This window comes from Pterocles gutturalis, unplaced genomic scaffold, assembly GCF_000699245.1.
Source record: "Pterocles gutturalis isolate BGI_N339 unplaced genomic scaffold, ASM69924v1 scaffold29184, whole genome shotgun sequence".
NCBI classification, from domain to species: Eukaryota; Metazoa; Chordata; class Aves; order Pterocliformes; family Pteroclidae; genus Pterocles; species Pterocles gutturalis.
In genome coordinates this window covers 11,998-34,762 of record NW_010129077.1, presented here as the reverse complement: position 1 = coordinate 34,762, position 22,765 = coordinate 11,998, and the positions used below count along the sequence as shown (strand labels likewise).

The following is a 22,765-nucleotide window of genomic DNA, read 5'->3' as shown; positions in this document are numbered from 1 at the left end:
CTTTGTCCATTTTTTTTAATGGTTTTGATTATGTGTGAATTAAGAATTTTTTTTGTCTTTTGCTACAATAAGGAGGATATTATTACAATGTAACATCAGGAGGTACCATAATTATTGCTATTACAACTTATTACTATTTAACTTCAGTAAGTATTATAAGACAGTTGTACTTTCCAAGATAAGTTTTGAAAGCTGGCATTCAAAAAATTTCTGTAAAAGTTCAAGTATTTCAAGTAGAGAAACAAAATCCTAATAATTATGTATATAGCCCAATTAGGACTGCTGTTGAAGGAATGGAGAAAGAAACATATTGTCATGTCATTGCAGTGGGGTGTAGCTGAAGCTTCATTCCACAATGTTTTTTAGCTACTTTTAGAAAAGAGTTATTTGGGGTTTGTAGAATAGCCTTTGGGCAAAAAAGATTTCAAATTCTCTTTTATACTATATGTAACAACTGATTTTCTTTTGCATCTTGTACCTCTGTGAATATATTCAATTACTCCAGAAAATCTTTTTATTGGAAAACTACTCCTCAGAGGAATTGAGATGAGAAACATAATACATTTCGTAATAGGTACATACTCTCACTTTCCCAAATGTATATTATAAATACTTTTGGAGAATAATTACTAGAGCTATTTTGCTATTTTTCTTTGATTGCTAATGATCTTCCTCCTCTGTCTCCCTTCTTAGGCCCCTCCGGGATTTGTACGGAAAGGTTCTCTGCCGCTCAGTGACACCACTTCCGTGAACTCTCTACGGAGGATGAAGCGCAAAGCACCCTCACCACCCTCTAGAGCACCAGAAGATCAAAGTGAAAGCAGTAATGAGACTGGTAATCTTTTTATGCTGTTTAATTGGGAGGCAACAGAAAGTATGGCAATTTGACTAAACTTTAAAGAAATACCACCTTATGCGATAAGAATTTCAAGTAAAAATATGAGTGCCAAACATCTTCAGATTGTACGGAGCAGTAATATTACTTTATGAGATTGGCTCATTTAGTGTGAGAAAGTAGGCAGGTTTTAGGGCACGCAGATCAGAGAAAAACAGAAAATACCAAATTAATTATAGTTAGGTTAACTGCAGCAATTGTGATTGTGTTAATCAGATGGACAGCTTGGGGTGGGAAGAAAAGATTAGCCTCTCTGGATCAGAGAAGGTTCAGTAGGAAATGGACCGAGAAGAAGAATTTTAGAGAAAAATTTGTATTGTTCTTTTGCAATTTATTGTTCTTTTTTCATGGACCTGTTGGAATGAGTCTAGATGAGGGTCCTGAAGATGCTGTACAAAGGCAGGCTGAGGGAGTTGGGGTTGTTTAGCTTGGAGAAGAGAAGGCTTCAAGGAGACCTTATAGCAGCCTTCCAGTACTGAAAGAGGACTTACAGGAAAGATGGGGAGGCATCAGGGAGTGTCTGATGTCTCCCCATCAGGCACTTTATCAGGGAGTGTAGGGACAGGACAAGGGGTAACGGTTTTAAGCTGTAAGAGGGCAGATTTAGATTAGATGTTAGGAAGAAATTTTTTTCCTGTGAGGGTGTTGAAGCACTGGAATAGGTTGCCCAGAGAAGCTGTGGATGCCCCATCCCTGGAGGTGTTCAAGGCCAGGCTGGATGAGGCTTTGAGCAACCTGGTCTAGTGAAAGGTGTCCCTGTCCATGGCAGGGGGGTTGGAACTAGTTGATCTTTAAGGTCCTTTCCAACCCAACCCATTCTATGATTCTGTCATTCTAATTCTTCTGTTTGATCAAAAATTCAAGTCTTTTTTGGTAAAAAATATCTAAGAGTTGAGGTTAAAACATCTGGGAAATGTGACAACGGGCACCAGTTCCTTAAGAGAAGGTGCATTTCTTAAAGAACTCGCCAGTCTGTAAGATCACATTTTAACATTTTATCTAGAACTTTTGTGGGTGCAGAAGGTGCAAGGCAATAAAAAAGCTTGTTACTTGACTTTTTGCAGTAACAGAGTCAACAGAATCAGCGCCTACTAAAATGGAAGAAAGAGCCACCAAAATGCAGCCTCAAACAGGTTGGTTCTTTTTTCCAAATGCATTGATAAAATCTACTTCATAGCAAGCTGTAATAATTCATAGTAATAAATTACTATACTATAGATGTGCTATAAGTATAGAACTAATTTTAATGCTTCAGATGAATTAACTTTTCCTTTGAAGTACAACTATAGCTTTCTAAAATAAAGATGTTTTACCTTTACTGTCTACAGAAACCCATACAATATAGTTTGTATTGGTCTCTGTGCTTTACCTTTAATAAACTAAATATTATCTGTTTTCCCTCCTCCCTCACAAGTTGTAGACAAGAACAAGCACGAACTTCTGTGATTTTTGTATACCTCATAACAAGCCTTTCAAAAGCTGAAGCCCAGTCTTGTTTTTAGAACCCCACCTTGTGCTGGCCTTGGCCTGCATAACCTAGGGGTAGAAGCAAATCTGTGCCTGTCTTTTGGGTTGCATCTGAACAGCCTTTGAAAACCTAAATTGTAAATATAAACTGTATGCATAGTCATTTATACATTAAATTAAATCATTTGTTGGGTGCTATGGAAAAAATGTGATACATAAATGCATAGCTGTTTAAAATGCAATTCTTTAGCTGCTGAACATAATACTTTTTTAATTTATGCAGTTTGTACTGTTAAGTACTGTTGTTTGTAAGCATCGGACTGTAGGGTTCAGGTACAAGATATGGCATCTAAGAGTCTTCTGAAGTTTGTAAAAGCTTTTAGGATAATCAGTGCAGTCTGGTAAAATCATTCTTCAATGTATTTCACTAAGAATGAAATATATAAACACTAAGCATGTGGAGTGCCACTGGCACTATATAAGGCGAAACACTCAATTTCTGTGCTAGTTGACAGGAACTCTTGAGTAGATTTCCTGCTGTTTCATTTAGGATGCCAATCAAATTGTTTGGAGTGGTAAAACACAAATGCACCACAACAAGAATTGAAAAAGTTTCCTGCCATCCGAGGTCCCTGGCAAAGCGGGGGGGAAAGATCAGTAAGCAGTAAATTTGGGCTTGGTTTGTGTTTAAGGCAATTTATGTAAATTGCCAGCAAAGACGTTTAATAGAAATAATATGTAACTTAATGGGAAGTATGAACCTATACTGTGCAGTCTGAGGCTGAAGAGGTAATGAAGCTGTAACCTTTCCTTTTCCCGGTTGTAGAAGCAGATGAAGGAGGGTCGTCACTTCTGAGTGGCTCTTAATGATGCTTACTGGTACTTAATTTTCTGTGTTGAAGACTGTGTTTATCTACATCTGATAGGTCTAAGATGATGAGCAGAGTTTATCATGCTGTGATTTTAAATCAAATCTTTTTGTTTTCTTGAGCTTGTTTCTATCTTAAGATTGTAGATCCATTGCTAGAATTTCTGCATTTCCCATCACTGTAATGTCCAAGTTCTGCATAGATAAACAGCCCTGAACTCCATAGAAATGGCTTGTTTGCTTTTCCATAGACTTAGGAACCTCTTCTTGAGGCATTTGAGTTTTGTAATTAAATACTTTAATTTAAGCTGTAATGGAAAGAAATAGAAAAATGTAATCATCTTCAGTGGGCTTTGAACAGTCTGTGTTGGGCTCTGGGACTTACCTCTGCAGTTAGCAACAGTCTTTGTTCCCTAGTTCTGTTGCAGATGTCTTCATGCAATGTCCTTTGCTGAAGACTTAATGCCATGTGTTCTTTTCAAATGTAGAGACAAGTCACATAGCACAGCTTCATTGCTTTTTTTCTTCTTTTTTTTCATGGGATACTGCTGCTCTCTGGTGGTATCTCTGGAACTGTCCTGAGGCCTATGTGTAAAGAGTCCTTTTAGCAAAGCCCATCACGCTGTGAGAAGCAATATTCACATGCAGCAAAATCAACTGCAGTACATTTGTCCTATTCCTAGTCTGAAAATTATGCACATTTGGGTATTGTTTTAAATGGATAAAATAGTTCAATATCTCTTTAATTGCCAATTTGGACATAATTCTAACTTTACATAAACTCAGTAGTTCCTTCCATTTGGATTAATACTGCTCTGATTGGCAGGCTTCTGGAAGCACTGTTTTTGCTCAGCTGTGACTGGCATTCTCAAAGTAGTTCTGTTATGCTTTGCTCCTTTACCAAATAAGCAAAAAAAGTTAAGCTGCAAATATAACATTACCTTCTGCCCTACAATGAAACATGGCAAATGTTCAGTTTGGTGTCTTAAATAGTGCAGAGCTAATAGACACTTGTACATTAAGTGGAACTATGCTACATAATTTGGAATAGGAAACATTTCTGTTGTGAAATGACAATTTACCCATGGTGTAAAAACGGACTGTACCTTGACAAAAGTAGAGGGCATACTTCTACTAGAATAAACATTGACAAAGTTAATTTGAACATTTGGGATGATAAACAGCAATTTTTGTTCTCAGTTATGATTTTTGCTCTTCTTCCCAAAGTTTGATTAATGCGCAGTCCTTTTTCTAGGGAGGAGAGTGAAATGGTGTTTAAAGAACTAATTTAAAAATTACATATTTTAAAATAATTTCTCATCAAACAAATCCCTTGATATAGTCTTCTTGGTTACAGTATCTTTTAAGAAATTTGTTAAGGACTATAGAGTCAACAGCAGAAACTCTGTCAGATTTGCATGATGTAGTCAGGTTTTCTGGCTTTGGTCCTTACAAGCATAATGGCTCACAGAGCAGTGTCAGCCGATTTTCTGTTATGCAAAGAGTATTCTTACTGACTCAAATGAGATTTGCAGTTGGTTGGTCAGTCATCTTATCAGGTATGTCTTCATACTGTCATCCTGTAGGCTTTAACAGGGTTATTTTTGGGCTAATTCAAACATAATGACTAATGTTCATAGAGAATACTTCTACACAGACAAAAATGCAATTTATATTGTATATGGACTTACATATAGAGTATATAAGCAATAAGGCAAGAGTATGTAGCCAGTATTGCCACAAGTACTTCCTATTGATATGTTGCTTGTAAAAACTCAAAACTGAGGGTTTGGAAACAAGTTGTAAAATCTGAACTGTTCCTCTGGGGAGTTAACTGCATGGTGTAAGTGAAGGATGGCTGTTAAATGTTGCTTATGTATCAAACGCACTCAGACTTTATTCTACTGCAGCAGTGGTGGCCCAGACCTGGAAAGAGATCCAGTAACAGACAAAAAACCACAAGTTGAAATTAACTCCAAGCAAGGCAGATATTGTACTGACAAATGAAGTAGAGCACTTTGGAAAAAGTTTGAGGGTTGTTTTTGTTTGGTATTATGTATTTGTAGGTCAGGTTAGTCCACTCCAAAGCTTGGAAGTGTTGCTGGCACAGCAAAGGACAGACTTTCAAGTAGCGGGAATGTCAGAAATGTCTCCTATCAATCCAAGCTAAAGTTCCATCCCATCAATATAGATACAACTCAGTCTTTGTTACACTTCTCTCCAGAGGAAAAGTGACAGATGACAACGGTGCCTGGGCACAAAGCTGTAGCAACTCCAGAATGCTTCCATTTGCCTTGTCAGAAGTCCTGGCTGTGCTTTGTTGTATAATTCAGGTTTCCACAGAGTATTTAGACTGAAGGTCTTAGTTTTTGTTCCTGTGGCTGGTGATGGCTCAGGCCCATGGCATAATAGTTCTTGTTGGTGATGGAGATGGTGTTCTTAAGAGCTGGTTATGGGCTGTGGAATAATCTCAGCAGGTCTGATGCTTGCCCACATTCTGTTATGCTTTGTTTGTGCCTTGTGACATATGTGTTTATTTTTGCACACATAAAATCATAATGCTATCACTAAAATAATCTTGCAAAGTATAGGCTGCTGGCATGACTTTTCCCTAGATGGAGATGAAAGGGACTGGTGGGGACGGGGGTGGGGAAGGAAGAGAAGGCCCTTACTAATAGTAAGTTCTTAAGGAGTCTCTTTAATACCAGTGTGGCATATTTGTATGTACCTGTGCTTAAATCACATGGAAGGAACTCACCTGCACTGCTTCGCAGTCTTGCCTTTCTTTAAATCTGCGTTCAGCGCTATGACACATTGATCACATTGCTTAATGTGTAACTATAAAGCATTATTATAAGAGTGCAATACAAAATGCTAGAATTAAATAGTAAAACGTTTGGCTTTTGTAGTTGCTCTGTAACTGTGAATGAGTAACTTTGGTATTGCTGAACTCTTAACTAATGACCGTATCGGAAAAATCTGTGTCTGTTCTGTACTGAGACTTTCTCCAATATATATAGTTCTCTTTTATGTGTCTATAACAGTGTACTTCTCTCGAAGTACTGGAAGCATTGTAGGATACCAGTCTGTACAAAAAAAAGTCAATCTAAGATTTTTCGTGCTCTGGGATCTGCTACTTTCCAGTATTGCTTTCTTTAAGCCAGTATTTTGTTTCCATTGTTAGCCTTGGTTTACACTTGGATGTGTACTGATACAACTTAGAAAAGCCTGAATCCTACCTGCCCAAGTGCAAGGCCTGTACCTAACAGGTATCTGTGTGCAAAGCGGACAGGTATACCCTGGTCAGGTCACGCAGAGTGCACTGCTCATATGGCTCAGTTGTTGCCAGTAGCTTTGGCACCATATTGCACTATATAGATGGAATTACTATTTTCTTTGTCTTACAGAATGCAAGTTGCAAAGCTTAGAGGTTAATTTGACGGTCTCCTTACTAATATTTGAAAAATGTGAATCATAATCTTGTTGTAGGAAGATTCCTGGCAGGGAAGCGAAGCTAGAGATGGTTAGTACCACTGGAAATCAAAATAGGTGGATTATTACTTCAGGTACACTGAATTATGTGTGTCCTAATGCAGTAACTAACCTTTTAGTTGAATTATGCTCTAGCTGTAAACTTCATTATTTTATGGATTAACACTTTCCTATGTACTTTATTTTTGTGCACTTCTGCTGTAACACAGGGCACTACACAGGACACTTCTAACTATGTTTTAATACACATGATAATTATGGGAAATTTCTGATAGTGGTGAGCAAACTTGTTCAAACCATGGTCAGAATTGAGATTTGGTTTGCTCTTTAGTTCTGTAACATTATACCTATATGTGATACAGGTATGTTAGAGATATAAAGGATATCTGATATAAATGAACTGTTTTTTAAACCTTATTGGAGAGTAATGGAAGTATTTTAAAAAGTGGGTAAAATACACTGTCTGCCTCCATGAAACTTCAGATTATGATATTGTTAAATATATTTTGATCTCTCCTAATTCAGTACTTGGGTTAAACAAGGAAAAATTCATACAGGAGTACAGACACAGAAATGGACAGTAGCATGGTTATGAGCATATTCTTACATGTAAAAAGAGAGAATTGGAAAGAACTAGAAAACACTGTGAACTTAAAATTCTGAATGAGTCTTCTTTTTTTTGGCCTGAATTATGAAGAGAAGTCTCCTCAGTTTTCCTTCTTCAAACTACTTAGGCTGACTTCACAGTCCCTTTGTATCCTGCACTGAGATTGGTGGGTTGTTTACATGGTTTGTTTTGTTTGTTTTTTTTTCCTTCTTTCTGTGAGTGTAGGTGTGAGGAGCTCAGAATACAACCTGGAAGAAATTGATGAACGGGAAGAGATGAGTGTGCAACAGAGAGAGGACAGTGAAAGTATAAATACCCTTCTCAGGACAGGAGAGGTTACTGTTGCCTTCAGCTCTGCTGAGGTACCACTGGAAACTGAAAAAAATGATCCTGCTTCACCAGCTCCAGTTCCTGGCAGTGTTTCTGTAGACAACTTGCAAAGCTTCAAGGAGGAAAAACAAGAAAATATGAGCACAGATGGCAAGTAAGTACGTTTTGTGACAAAGAAAGGAGCATTGGGGAGGGAATGGGGGAGGCAAATAAAACATAGAGTGCTGTTTCATTATGGAGCACAGAATAGAGAATTGTGAAAGAGGAATGAGCTTGATATGCTTAGCTTTCATTGTGGTACTCTTCTGTGCCCAGTAATTCATGAATCCTTTCAACAAAAATGACAAAGAAGCATTCTGCAGGCTATTCTGTTTAAGCCTCCTTTTCCTTACTACTCAAACAGCAAGACCCCAGAAAAGCTGAACCTGTCTCTGAAATACCCAGCATATTGACTAGAGCAGCGTGCTAAAAAAAACTTGGATTGATTAGTTAACTGAGAATTTACAAATTCATTCTTATAGTTGGGGAGAAACAGGTAGATCAGCCATTTCTGTTCTTCTGGGCACAGTCTATTGCTCGCATATTTGTTTTGGTTTTAAGTTTTCTTTTGTCTTTTCCTTATATGTTAGACTATTGTCTTGACCTGTCTCAATCCATCTGCTCTCAGGAAAACAAGTTAATTCTTCCTTTTTAAAGAATAAACACATTAGTTTTCTTAACTGCTCTTTTTCCCTTCTGGTGATGCTGTACCTTTGCCCTTCAGCATGTTTGTTAAACTACCTGACTCAGCAGATTTCCAAGTTGAGTTAGTGCCCGCTTGAAATAAATGTTGATTGTCCAGAGAAGTCACATTGTGTTAATGTAATTCACTCTCTCTCTGTTCCCTGGGGCAACTAAACTGGCTACTGTTCCCAATTTAAATTGAAAGAACTATTTCAGTTATTGTACTGAAGCCGAAATGTGTGAATGCTCTAGTAGCCAAGACCTTTCAAGGTAGTATGGAGAGTTTGGACTTGTATTTCAAGGGTCTTTTTTGTCAGTCCAAGGCCAAGCGGGGATTTGCAAAAATCTTTGGTGCTCTGTCCTGGCAAATATTATGCCAGTTGCTTGTGCAGGTCTGTTCTGTGGCAATCTATGAGGAGGAGGATCAGCCAAATGTTATTTATAAGTTGTCTTGAACTTGCAAATTGTCAGACCTGTGTTACTCGGCCAGCTTGGCCAATTCTCTTGAGAATGTTTCTTTTTTCCCCCCCACCAACTTGTAAAGCCTTTCATGGCCTATAATCTTGCTGAGTATCATCTAGTATGCACTGCACTCTAACTTCAGAGTTTGGCAATCCTTTCTTTCCTAAAATATCATAGGGATTCCAGAATGAGAACTAGGGTTTCTCTGACATTATATTTCTGGAAACCTTTTAATAATTCAGATCTTTTACATAAGATCTAGTTACTTTGAAGAAGTTCTTTTTAATAAAACCAGGGATATATGTAATATTCTAGTCAAACCCACTGATTTCTCTAATGATATTTTGTGGTGTTCTGTAGCTCTTCGGTTTTGCTTTTTTAAGCTTGTTCAGCTTGTTGTGGATACTTGTAGTTCAGTCCCTCGGCTGTGTTCAAGGGAATGGAGATAAGAGTACAGAGTGCAGGTCTGAGCTTTAACTTTCTTCCAACAATAATTCTGACAGCATATGCTCCTGTTTAGTGGTTTATTGGACACTTGGAATATATTTTGGATTGTACAAGCAACATGAGGATGGTTGGTTATTGAGGAATTTATAATTTTAACTGATTCAAAGCAGTTGTTTTCACTTAAGGCACTGATTCCAAACAACTAATACATTTGATGTGGCAAGTGAATTGGAATTTTTATAATGCCAGTATTTGTAACTACAGAAAATAAAAGTATCTTAAACTGAAATGTAAGTTTGAAGTTCTAATAATTTTTTTAATGAGAAATTTTAAATATTTTGGCCTTTTAAATTTACCTTTGTAAGTCAAGTACTTAATATTTCCCTCCCCAAAAGATGAGGGCTTTTTCCAGCATTTGTGCAGTTCTCTTGTCCACGGTGATCTGATGACAGAAATTGTATGCATTTCCAAAATGCTTAGTATGCAAGTAACATGTTTGATGAATATTTCTTTGTTGTTCTCAAGGTATTTCTTGAAAGGGATAGAAAATTTTTCATCACTATTTTGAAAAGTCTGTACTGCAGAGTTCACGTAGTCGTATGCAGCCAGCGTCTCATGCAGCTTCCTATGTATCATGTTGGGGACAAAATCAAGGGCATGTTGAGGGTATCGGAACACTTCACACTAAGAACACTGTTGTATGAATGATAACCATCACCTTTGTGGCTTCACTGAAACTGAATTGTTACTGGAAAGGGGTTTGTTCAGACTGCATAAGTAAACAAAAGGAGGGGAAGAAGGGAAAGGAAAACTGATCATCTGCTTACACAGAACAGAGTGAAGCTGCATGTCACTTTGGTAAAATATCATAACAGCATTTCCTCTTATTTAAAAAAAAAAATATATCTGTTGATTACTCCAGTGTTTGGCAGAGTGATTCTATTTTGTCCATCTGTGTTTGGAGAATATTGCCAGTTCTCTTGCTTAGTTTCTTGTGTTTACTGAAATGAATGATACCAGCATATTTAATGTACTGTTGTGCTTTGCAGAGGACTACAGGCTAAGATAAGCAGTGAGCAAGCTGCATTTGAAAAAGACAGGAAGCTTAGAGTTTTGGATCAAAATAAAAACGATGGTGAGTAGTTCCCACTCATTTTTAATACTTCAAAACAAGCTTGAAGGGAACTTTTCTATTGCTTTTAAAAAGTGACAATACAGTCAACTCTTGAATTGCTGTCGTCAGATTATTTTCTTTATACTTTCTCTAGCTCTGGTGTATCCTCTTTGAGAAGTGACAAGAATTGACTGCAGTTTTGGTTGTTTTGGGCTTTTATTTTTAATATTTTTTTATGACTTGCTATAGCAGTAGTCAAAGCTGCACTGCACTGTGTAGGGCAGTATGGGTGGAGCACTGCTGAGGAGAGGGAAGCTGGACGCAGAGGTTATCCTGCCACGTGGTGTGACGTGGGCACTGCACCACACCGAGCAAGGAAAGGCCATCGGTTGTTCTTTGCTTACAAAATGAGCATGAGTTTTCTGCATGAAAATGCAAATATTTTTAAACACAAATAGAATAAAGTGATATGCTGATTTGAAAAGAAATTATGACATCCTGTACATCTAATGGATCATAAATTTTTCCATAGATTTAGTGACCCAACTGATTCATGTTACCCTTTTGTGACACTGATTTTCAGATTTATATATTAGGCTTTCCATAGTCTTCTATATTCAGTAAACCTCTTTTTATAAATCGTAACAACATACTGTGTGGGTCCTGTTTATATGTGACATAAGTTTTAACTGCCATTTTATAATGTACTTGAAATGAGGAGAGACTTTTTTTTCCAAATTACCACCCCAAATGATTATTCCTAAAGAATTCAATTTTTCACAATATTATATTTAAAACAATTTGACAAAAATATTCCTTTTTTCTTGTTTTGGAGAGGACTACATGAGTTTAGTCCAGGGATAGAAAATTGAATTATCAGACCTGATAAACAGTTTGAAAAATAGAGTTGGAAATTGCTTTTGTCCATATGTTTTCCAATTGTTCTTTTGTACAAATACAGAAGGTGTAGTTGACAAATGACATTTGTAATGTTAAAACTAAAGAAAAGAAGCCATAAATGTGTGGAACGAAATAAAAATTGCATCTAACTTAATACTGAATAGTGCTTGAACTCTTGAGTCATTGATGCCTATATAATCAACTGAAATTCATTAGCACTTTCAAAATGATTCTAGCATAGATTTTTCTATTAAGTGATGCATGGCACCAGTAGCTTGTAAATTAAGGAATAATATCTGAGTTAGAATACTATTTGGCAATATTAGTCAAAGATAAGTATCTTTGATAAGTGTATCTTTAAATAGCCCCTAAAAGTAAGTGTTAAGAAAAATTTTACTGAGGAGCCAGTCCTTGTAGTTAAATGCGTTGGATGCGGGGTGTTGTGATGTAAGGAGGAAGCTGTATCTTTTTGGCATTTGTATTAATTTTGGAATCTCTCTTTAACTTAAAGATCACAGTGATATAAAACTCCTTCCAACAACAGAAGAAGGGAAAGAACTTCAGACAGCCGAAATTACACCAGTAGATTTTAGAGAAAATAACAAGCTTGAAGTTGACAGTCTATCAAACTGCCAGGCATGTAAAAATGACATCTCTGTAAGTCATAGGAATTATCCTCAACTGATTCCAGAAAAGCAAGATCAGAAAATGAATCAAACTGGCTTGGACACAGTAAAAACTCAGGATGTCGCAATCCAGACAGGTCCATCAGATAGCAATTTGGGAAGGATTATGCAGGAAGAAATTACTGTTCGTCAAGGTCGTGAGTCATGTGCGTTCAAAGGACTGGTCCTTCAACACAATACAGATACAAACAACCCCCTTCTTCAAGGGATGCATGGAATACAAGAGGCCGAATATACTTCAACAGAACAAAATCTTGAGAGACAAGAAGTTACCCGTGAAAAAGTAATTCCCATAAAAGATCAGAGTCACATTTGTATAAATGGCAGTGATTTTGCTTCACCAGAAACAACTGCAAAAACTCCAGATGGCTCTCCTGTTAAAGGTTACCCTTTTTATAGACAGGACACCAAACCTAAACCCAAGCCTGCTAATGAAATTACAAGAGATTACATACCAAAAATTGGCATGACTACTTATAAAATAGTGCCTCCAAAATTTTTAGAAATCATGAAGAGCTGGGAATCAGAAATTCCATCAGATTATAAGGATCAAGAGGTATCTACTTTGGAAAACTCTCTGAAGCATCAAGACTCCAAAGAAGTCATAGTGCAAGCTGAAATTCCTCATGTTCCAAAAAGTATGGGTCATTTACGGGTTGGCTCACAAACTGAACCTGCAGCAGCAAATGATGTGCTGCAGAGAGTGAACAGCTTTTCTGAACATGTTGAGACGTCTGGAGCCAAAGTTACTACTGAGAGTAATCGGACAGAAACAGAGTCTTCCAAACAGCGTGTCCCGCTGATGCTAAGCTTGGATAATACAAATGCTGCTTCTGAGACTCAGGACAAGTCAAATGCATTAAGTCCTACCACAAAGCCTAGTTCTTTTTATCTGCAGATGCAACGAAGAGCTTCAGGTCATTATGTGACATCTGCAATTGCCAGAAATACTGTTTGTGCTCCTAATTCCATTCAAAATGAAGCTAAAGATACAGAGATGGGGAAAAAAATCTCATCGCCTGATCCAACTTCCTTATCTTTACATAAAACAAGTACTTTGTCTCCTCCAGCAGAGGAAGAAAAAGTTGATAATGGAAAAAACCCTGAATTCTCCACTTCTCCTGTTAAAAGCAATAAATCTTCAAGTTTTCCCTCCTGTCCACCAGCACCATTGAACCTAAGAACTCTAAGAACTTTTGCAGTTCCAAAGCCATACTCCAGTTCAAGACCATCCCCTTTTGCTCTTGCCGTCTCATCCGCCGTCAAAAGGTCACAATCCTTCAACAAGACACGTACAATCCCTAGCCAGGCACCAAGGGAAGAATTTCCTGTTGCACTCTCCTCTGCTGCTTCAGCAGCTGAGTTCTCCTCAGCTGCCTCCACGCCACAAGTGAATAACCCTTCCTTACAGACCATAACAGGAGGGTCACAAAATAGTCTAATGGACAAGGTAAACTTTATTTCTGATATTGGTTGACTGTTGATCCACTGTCATCTAGTGTGACTAGTCTAGAGGCAAGTCTCTGAATGGCGCCCTGATCAGAAAGTGCCGTATTCATACAGTGTCAACACCTTGTGGTATCTAGCAGTAATATGGCATCATAATGAAATACAGGAAAACAGGGAATGTTAAAATGAAAACAGCCTCATTCAGATGACTGGAAATTATTATTTGTTGCCTTAATTAGCATCCCCCACTTCGAAGAACAGTAAATTAAATAGAATCACTTATACTGTGTGTACCTATTTTTTATGTTCAGAGTGCTTATGATTTGTTCTTTATGGTTCTGTGTGTTGATTTCTTAAATTTAATTCTGATCAGTTTGGCTTCAAATGGTCATGGCACAAACATACTTGAACGTGGGTATAAAATTTTGCTGGCATAATTATCTGAGGGAGAAATGAAGTGCTATAGTGGAAATGTGACTGGTGTCTGAAATCTTCAATGAAGCAAACACTAGAACAGTGGCAGTTTGATATGCAACCTTGTACCAGGTTGACTTAGTTTTCCATTTTTGACTAATTCAGATTAAAGGGTTTTGTCTTGATTTTCCTCCCACTTCCTCCCTTTATAGAAAGGCAGCAACGTGAATAGTGAGCAGAAGAGTCAGGCGCAGTCAGGTGCTTCCACTGACCACCCACCCCCTGTCACTAAGAGACAAACTGCGGTGACGTTCCAGCGCTCTGACCCCGAACAGATCCACCAGAGCTTGCTGGCTGCAATCCGCTCTGGAGAAGCTGCTGCCAAATTGAAAAGGGTGAGTTTTCATCATTGCATCCATAACAATGAACTCATGGTACTTCCTTCAAAATTACCATGTTAATGCCTGACACTGAAAGCAGTTAGCCTGGGCACAAAGTGCTGCCAGGAGGTCTCTTAACAATGGGAAGGGAGGTGGACAAGAGAGTTCAGTTTTACTGAATAAACTGGTGAATGCACACACAAAGCTTCATACATCTGTATCTTCAAACAATATAAATCCAATCGGAAATCTTGCTGAAATGAATTAGAAATCTCTTATCAGTTAAGTACCTCTTTCGTAAAAGCAGGAACATATTCAATTATTTGTTTGTGTTCATGTGGTTTGAAGTGGTATGATTTTAGACACATGCTAAGCAGCTTCACCCTAGACCTGAAGTAGCTACTATCTTTTCCAGGCAGGTAATGCACAGAAGGTCTGTAGTTTGTATTTTCCTATTTATTAGACTCTACCAGGTCATTAATTCTTCTTAAATGTACTTCAAGCCTCCTGCTGCTGTTTGGTATCATTAGTAAGATATTTCTTAATGTTTTGTCAACAGTCTTTGTAAGACCATCTTCTCTCACCCCCTCAGGTTAAAACTGTGGCTTAATTTTTCTACCGTCTCTCCTAAAATTCACCTATACTTCTCTCATTGGGTAAAACATTGCACACTTAAAAAATCTGTATTGTTTTAAATTTGTAACCAGACAATTTAATGATAGTCTCACACAAGGCTTTCTTGAGCCAGCATTAGTATTTTGCATTCTGTATAGAGGAATAATTTCTCATTGCAGAAGGTTAAAGAAATTCAGCATGTTTTGTTTCTCTTCCCTTTCCCCCTAGAAGCTTGAAAGAAAAAAAAATGATGTGGGTTTTTTTTTATTTTTATGAAAGTATTTGATTTCCTAGGGTCAAAATCTCTCAGTGGATGGTCAGATACTAGTACAATCCATTTCATACATAAGATTTTGTTTCAGCATAGCACTGCAACAGCCTTTCTGAAACTTGTAGACCTCCCATCATTTCTACACTGAATAGGAAGATGCAGTTTCCCAGAAAGGTTGCACGCATGCTCAAGAAGGTTTTTACCTCTAGTCAGTAAAAGTGGTACATAATACACTGTAGTATTACTTCTAACTACATGTCATTAACCACAACCACTTTAAAAACTGGATAAGATTAAGCAAATGGTATATTGTTCAGAGTCACTTAGAGGTCAAATCTATCTATTCTACCAGAAATATTGTTTGGATTTTGTTTGCGTATGTTTTTATTAAGGGGTTTTATTTTTCTTCCTCCAATGCATAATTACATTCTGATTAATACTGAACTTTATTCATTTTGCACAGTGTGTTAACTTTGTTTTATGATTCTATGGGAAAGATGCTTAGGCATGGCTGCTGGCACAGTAGCTTCTAACTGTTTTAAAAAATAAAGTTCATAATGTGCTTTTCAAAATTCAAGAAGTCTATTTCTACTAGAAAGAAAGAAAAACTTCATTATGTGGTTATTTACTCTTGTCTGATGGAAATGTTCTTAGGGTAGATTTGACCTATGTAGTCTTTATTAGTCTAGGTACAAGAATGGCATGGGGAAGAAGAGAGAGATGAAGACCAAAATCCTTTTTCCCTTCCCTTTCTCTCCTGTGGATAGGAGATATTCTGTCTTTATTATAGCATCTGTTGAGGCTGTGGGTGAGGACCCATCTATACTTTTTAAGGAGAAATAATAATGAAGAGGCTGTAGTCATAAAGAAGAGCATTTCGCAACACAGAAACCTGAGACATACTTCAAATAAAACCAGAAACTCACACACACAAAATACAATGAAGAACCTGCTGAAATTTTTCCAAACACAAAATTGTATGTGCTGTTCTTTTCACCCTTACCCAGAGCACATTTGATATTGTACAGGGATGTCTGATAGCAGAAAGAGGTTTCTTGGCCTATGGCAAATTTAATTAAAAAATGGTCTCATTTTATGTTTAATGTGGAGAACTGGCTGTAGTAGGACAGAGGAATGAAGCATTTTGTATCGGTAACTTATTAGCACCTAGAAGTGATTTCCAGTATTGACAGGACTTTGTAAATGCATTCACCTCATAGCTTCCACTATTGTGCCGCACTCAGAGGAATAATAACCTGATCAATTTGAATTATGAAAGAGGTCTGTCAGGTGCTTGCTTTTCTTTTTACCTCTTACCATACTCTCTCTTCTTTTAGCTCTGGGAGGGAATAATTGAAAAAATAAAATGCTGGCACCACTAGCCAAATTCTTTATTTTTCCCGTTTTACTTAATATGTCATGAGTATGCAACGCCAAGTGTTGGCCTTTTGTGTTGCTGGTCTTTTCTGTTCAATAGGGCCCTCAGTAATTACTAACCTAAAATGGGTCAAGTGAGGTTTCTTTTTAACCATTTTTCTCTTCAGAATGTTTTCATTGTGTTTAGTAAACTGTGCTGTGGTATGCGGTTCGCATGGCTGTGGAGCATCCAGAGCTCCTGTTAACTCCAGTTGGAGTTGTTGGTTTATGTAGCTCCCCTGAAAATCAGATCTTTACTATCTATCCTAAAAATTATAGTTTGCTCCTGATAAAAGAAACTTTATCATGGTATAAGGGAGTGATAGAATACTTTGTTAGAAATCAACTCTAGTCAATATTTAATAAAAAGTGTTTGGTTTGGGGATGTTTTTGCAAGTATTTCTTTGCAACCAGGTCTGGAGAAGGACTAAAACTTAGGTGTGTTTTGATTAGTTTTACACAAAATTTTTAGATAGGATAAAATATGACTTTCAGTAATTTCTTTAATTTTATCATCTGTAGCATGTGTGCTTTGTTCAGAAATTATATAGGAGGTCTTTCGTTGCAATGAGAAAAATGCTAACTGAAGTAACAGTACTTCTGTTTTCTTGAGGTAATACTGTGTAACATATTATAGAGAGAAGAATCGGAAATTAGGTTAATATTTCTTTTATATTTTTTCTTTTTTTCCCCTGCCTCCAGGTTGGTCCTCCATCAAACACCATATCTGTCAATGGAAGAGCCAGGCTTACTCACTTGTATTCCACAGAAGAAAAAGCTAATCACTAGATATTGTACCAAATATTTTGCACTTTACTACTGCTTTATAGGCCAACAATACTAATTACAAATTTTTGAAACTGTAAATGCAAGTATATGTTAATATATTTTTGTCAGTTATAGGAATTTCAAGCTGGGTCCTTTGATGCCTTGGGAAGATTATTAGAATATGTAAATTATGGTAATATTTTGCCTTTTTCTTTATAAAGCTGACTATGCTGCTAAAAAGGTTTAAGAGAAAGTGCAAATGAGCTTTGCTTATGTTACGAGAATCAAAAATTCTTGATTTTAGCTGTCAAGACTGAACAATGTGTAGCACTATGCTGAAATCACAGATTTAAAGCAACCTAAGAAATTTAGATTATCAATTTTGAATTGTGTATTACTTTAACAGATTGTATGAACTTAAATCTACCACATGCTGCCTCCATATTACTTTGTAAAATTAAATTTGTAATTAGTAGAAAGTCTTAATTATATGCAATACTTTGTTTCTCTTTAAAAAATTGATGGTTTTGTTCCTTCAGCTGAGAGTAGTTGGGATAAGTATTTTGATTTTTTTTTTTTAATCTCCTTTAATTTTTTCCTGGTAGCACACACAAAAAAAATCAGGATATAAATTATTGGAAATTTTTGTACTACTTAAAAACTTTTCTTAACAGTAGCACTACATGATGTTTCTCATCTACTCTTTGACTACCTGTATATAGTATTTGCCTAGAACTCAGATAAACAACACTTTTTGTGAACTAGATATATTTTAGTCATCAGCATCTAGTCACTTACTGAAAAAATGCAAATTCCAGTTTTGATACTTAATGAAATAGAAGAGTGTTTTTTTCACTGGAAGCATGACTAAAGAATGAACTGCTTTGGACTTATTAATGTAAAATACTTTAATCTTAAAACAGCACAGTAACACACTTACAAAGCATTCTTGTGTTCAAGAGCATCTATTTATAGATTAAGCATTAAATACCAAAATGGGAATATATATTAAAAGAAAATGCTTCATGTTATATTTTATCTATTTTGCATTTCTTGTCAAGGTAATACATTTTGGGGATGGGGTGGAAATATGATCACAGTCATGATGAAATAGCTAGATTATGGATGCATGCAGCAAGTGCTGGTGTATTTGCCATATTAAAATATTTTCTTGCTGGACTTGATTTAAATAAAAGTAACTGTATTTAGTTTATATTCTTTAACAATGTATTTATTTTGTACTTTAGAGACATTCTGTAACTCAGTTTCAGAAATCAATCTATACGTGCATTTTAAAACATTATTTATGGATTGCTGCCATAATTTGTGCAATAATCTCAAAGAGGTCTCATTTTCTCATAGAAAAGGCTAGTACAGAGTCAATTATTGATTACAAATAACAGTATTAATGCTGAAACCCTTCAAGGAACATTTTAGTAAATAAAAATTCATAAAGAGAGCTGATGAACATCAGTTCACTGCTGTTCTCTCATGTTTTCTCTCCTATATCTTAGTCCTCTGTCAATGTGTATTGATAATTAACTGAAATATCTACACACAATAGTACTGTGAAACTCTTCAATGAGATTTTCTGTTACTAGCTGGCAATTTTGTTTAGCAAAACTTTCTCTTCCCCCCTTCTTCTGACATATATATGTAAGACATTTTAAAATCTTGCTATTGTATATCTAGAGACTCATTTTTTTCTTCTAGTTTTGTATTAAATTCTACCAGAAAAACTCTTGTTGATGAACTTGACATGTTTATTCATTGCTCAAACAAGAAAACATTTCTGCTCAAGTAATAAGTAAATGTTTCTAGCAACTGCAAGCCCAAGTTAGACAGCAGTAAATTTTTGATGTGGATGCCTTACATGAGGGAAAAGAGACTGGTTTTTGGCCCAAGAATACTTAACAGTTTGAGCAACCTCTACTACAGATGTCTTCCAACAGAAGGCAACTAGTTATGCCATACCACTTACAATCCATTTGCTGCTTGTGAACGGCAGTCAAAATGTTTAGAGAAGGAAAGTCAGGATATTGCAGTAAATGCGTGTCAGTGTAATTGTGCAGACAAAATAGCAGACCCCGATAAAGGTGTGCTATGAATTACTGTCATGAGTTCTTTGAAGAGGCAGAAGGTATCCATGTAGCACAGTGGGATCTTGGTCTGTCTCAAACTCCAGGACTTTATAAGCAAAGGAGGGCTAGAAAAAAGGAGAGAGATAGTGAAAAATTAAATTTTCACAAGCAACAGAACCGTTGAAAGAATGGGAATGATAAAGAATGGGCTTGCATATGTCATAGTGAACATCTGGAGGAGTAAAGGAGCTGAAGCATACAATCAGCTCAGGGCAGGGGGAGAATTAAGTTCACAGTGCCTGCAGTTGCAACAGCTGTTAAAGAATAAATTGGGCCAACAGTGGCTATTTGCAAGTACTAGAGTACTTAGTGTACTAGTGCTGGTGTACATTAACTATTAGTGTACTTAGTAATGGTTAATATATTTCTATTTGAAAAATTAATAAACTATTGTTGGACTCAGAATTTCATAATTTCCCCCCAGCTATATTTGTGTCTGCCTGTTTGTTTGCTCTCTTTTTTTTTTTCTTCCCCCTATGGGATCCTGAGCAAGAACTAAGACGTGATGGCTACATTCACACTTATTCTGAAGTGGTAAAGCAAGAACAAATGAATTTATTTTACAGTTGCTTAAGGCTTTATATAACTCTGATTTATCAAAAATACAGTGAAAATCATCTTTAAAATAGTTAAGCTGATTGCAATTTTCTAAATGAAACACTTGAACTAAACAGGGAGATGGGGGGAGGAACGTGGAGGGAGTTGCAATTGGTCACCTTGGTTAAACAGCATGATCGATCCCATCAGCAAATGCTATTCCATTTCTTCAAATGCTAAAAGCTAGTTAAACACTTGGATTCTGCAAAGTGAAGTGTATTTGGCCACATAAATGTGGATCACATCAGGGGACACCTGCAGCTACAAAGTACACGTACCAAGCAAGTAAGTCCCTATGGTATGTATGCCAAGCTGCAATTTTAAACTCCAGCACCTAAGTGATACAAAGAGGTGAAGCAAAGGCTGAAGAAGTGGATTGCACATTACTTCCTTTTAAAACTGTAGAGTACTGGGAGAAAAATGGGCACCCAGGCAGCCACACAGTTAGGTGCCTCACTTTCTAGGATTAGCATCCTGTTACCCTTACTAAAACCTGCAGTACAGCTAGGGTTAATTCTTGAATGGTCAGAAGGTCTGTTGGGAGACAGCCAAGAGGCAGTGGAGCTGCTGGTGGCCCCAGCTCTTGGAGGTGGCTCGTGTTAACCATGTCCAGAGTGCTGAGGACAGAAAGCTCTCACTGTTTGCCTGAGTGTCTCTACCAACACGACTGAGGGGTGGGAAGAGGGAAGCATTATGGTTTGTGTAGCTGCTGGTAACTGTGTGGCAACTCTGTGTCCCCTACTAGGGCTCTACTCTGAGCTGTGTAAGAGACCTCTACCAGAAGCTATCACGAGACACAGGCACAAGCTGTATGCACAGAGTTCACCTGGGGCTGGCCCATCAGGACAAGGGACTCTCAGAGAGGGAGGTTGGTTTGGGGCAAGTGGCTTCAGAGCTCTACCTGGAAATGGTGGGTTTAATTTTTTTTTTTAATTCAAACTGTCTGCTATTAATGCATTTTTAAAAAAATATAATTTTAAAAGTAATTTTAAAAAGAAATATTCTAGGCTGTCAGGTGTGCTTGTATGAATTTACAAGGTGTGCTTGTATGAATTTACAATTTACTGAATTGTAGATGTAAAAGGCATATTCTTTGGTGCCCACTAAAGATTAAAGGCTGTAAAGAGAGGTAAGGAAGGGTCTGCTAGACCATATTGTCAGGAAAAGGAAGCACGTGAGCCTTTTCTTGGGTAACTATTACATTACTTTAAAAATGTAGTTTGGTGGCAAAATTAAATGTAAGTTGCCTGATCATCAGTGGGGAAAAGAGCAGAAATCTGCAACCCAGCAGAAATGGCTTTGTCTCAGAAAGTGAAAAAGCAGCAGTTAATAGCAGCAGATATTTTAGATTGAATTCTGACTCTTTAGATTCACAATCTAAAGGTGAAAGGCAATTTGGGCATGAGAGAGAATAAAACAAGAGTTATAAGATCTGTAGAAAACATGTCAAGAAAGATTAAAGAATGATGTTGGTTTAGTGTAAAAAAAATATATCGAAGACTGATTAAGATGACATAACCATGTTTCAATACAAAAAAGTTGCTACACCAAGGCAAGTGGTTAATCATTGTATCTTCAAGCAATAGTCTGTTCCAGCTTTGGAGCATAATGGAAGAATGCCAGTACTGGGTCAAACTGAAGGTTCATCTAGCCTGTGTTAGCTGGCTTTTGACAATGATCAATAATTCATGCCTAGGGAAAAACATAAGATTCTAAAACACATAAAGTAATACTTACAAAACACATAAAGTAATACTTACCCCAGGCATGATCAACCTTCAACAATTTGAGAAAATGCCTCCATGAAGATTATTTCTATGTATTTAATAGTCTTAAAATTCTTGTTCAAGAATTCAGCTACGCATTCTTTCAACTCCTGTAAACTTTGAGCAGTGCCAGACAGTACTGTGTGACAAGGAGTTCTTTGACTTAATGACTGTCTGAAGAACCATCTTTTTTTGTTTGTTTGTTGTGAACTTCCACTTGCTAGCTTAATTTTATCCTCTCCAGCTTTTTCTGAAAGAGACGTTAACTCATCAATCCCCATTCATGCTCTCTATGCCACTCGTCTTTACATAATGTAAGAGGCTGTACCATAAGTATTTGAAACTTATACACTTTTGCCATTTTTTCTGTTAGATGTCATCAAGGTTTGTCAAAACAAAGATGTAGGTCTGAGCATGCCTTATGATTCACTTCTCTCAATATCTTGGGAAGAGGATATTTTCTTTTAGCCACATTTATTTTTCAAATCTGTCTTCTTTTGCAGCTATTTGCTAGAGTCACCTGCAGGACATACTTATCTTCCGTAAAAGATCAAGAGTTTGAGGGAAGTTTGTATCACACTTCTGAAGTACTAAATATCCAGCTGAATAGAACCTTGCCAAGTCCTATTTATTCACAGATGATCTTTTCAGTTCTCTGTCCAGTGAATAAAAGTTTAAAAACTTGAGGATGTGATATATAGGTTGCTCAGTTTACTGTGATAGCTGTTCATTACTTTCAACTTAAAATAATGAGGTTCCTTTGGCAGCTAAAATGTGCCATCTTTACATGTGAAATTTCAATCTGTTTTTCTGATAGGATTTTCTGTTGAAATCCACTACTAACATAGTATGGTTAGAATAGCTCACCTAATCTTTCTAATTCATCCATTAGCAATTTTCCTGGGAAGTTATCATGGCATAAATATGTAAGATTTCCACCAGAGAGATGAGAAATGA

The 22,765-nt window shown here is 36.8% G+C and overlaps 1 protein-coding gene across 1 annotated transcript in view; it reads left to right on the top strand.

The window, feature by feature from the left end:
* The window catches only part of COBLL1 (cordon-bleu WH2 repeat protein-like 1), a 33,568-nt gene extending 16,222 nt beyond the window's left edge, over positions 1 to 17,346 (top strand). Inside the window, exons 8-14 of the mRNA XM_010079845.1 lie at positions 694 to 835; positions 1,960 to 2,028; positions 7,555 to 7,813; positions 10,341 to 10,426; positions 11,817 to 13,441; positions 14,067 to 14,249; positions 17,239 to 17,346. Of these exons, the coding sequence (XP_010078147.1) occupies positions 694 to 835; positions 1,960 to 2,028; positions 7,555 to 7,813; positions 10,341 to 10,426; positions 11,817 to 13,441; positions 14,067 to 14,249; positions 17,239 to 17,325 (2,451 nt within the window). The 3' untranslated portion in view covers positions 17,326 to 17,346. The remainder of the gene's footprint in view (positions 1 to 693; positions 836 to 1,959; positions 2,029 to 7,554; positions 7,814 to 10,340; positions 10,427 to 11,816; positions 13,442 to 14,066; positions 14,250 to 17,238) is intronic.
* Positions 17,347 to 22,765: the final 5,419 nt, after the last annotated feature.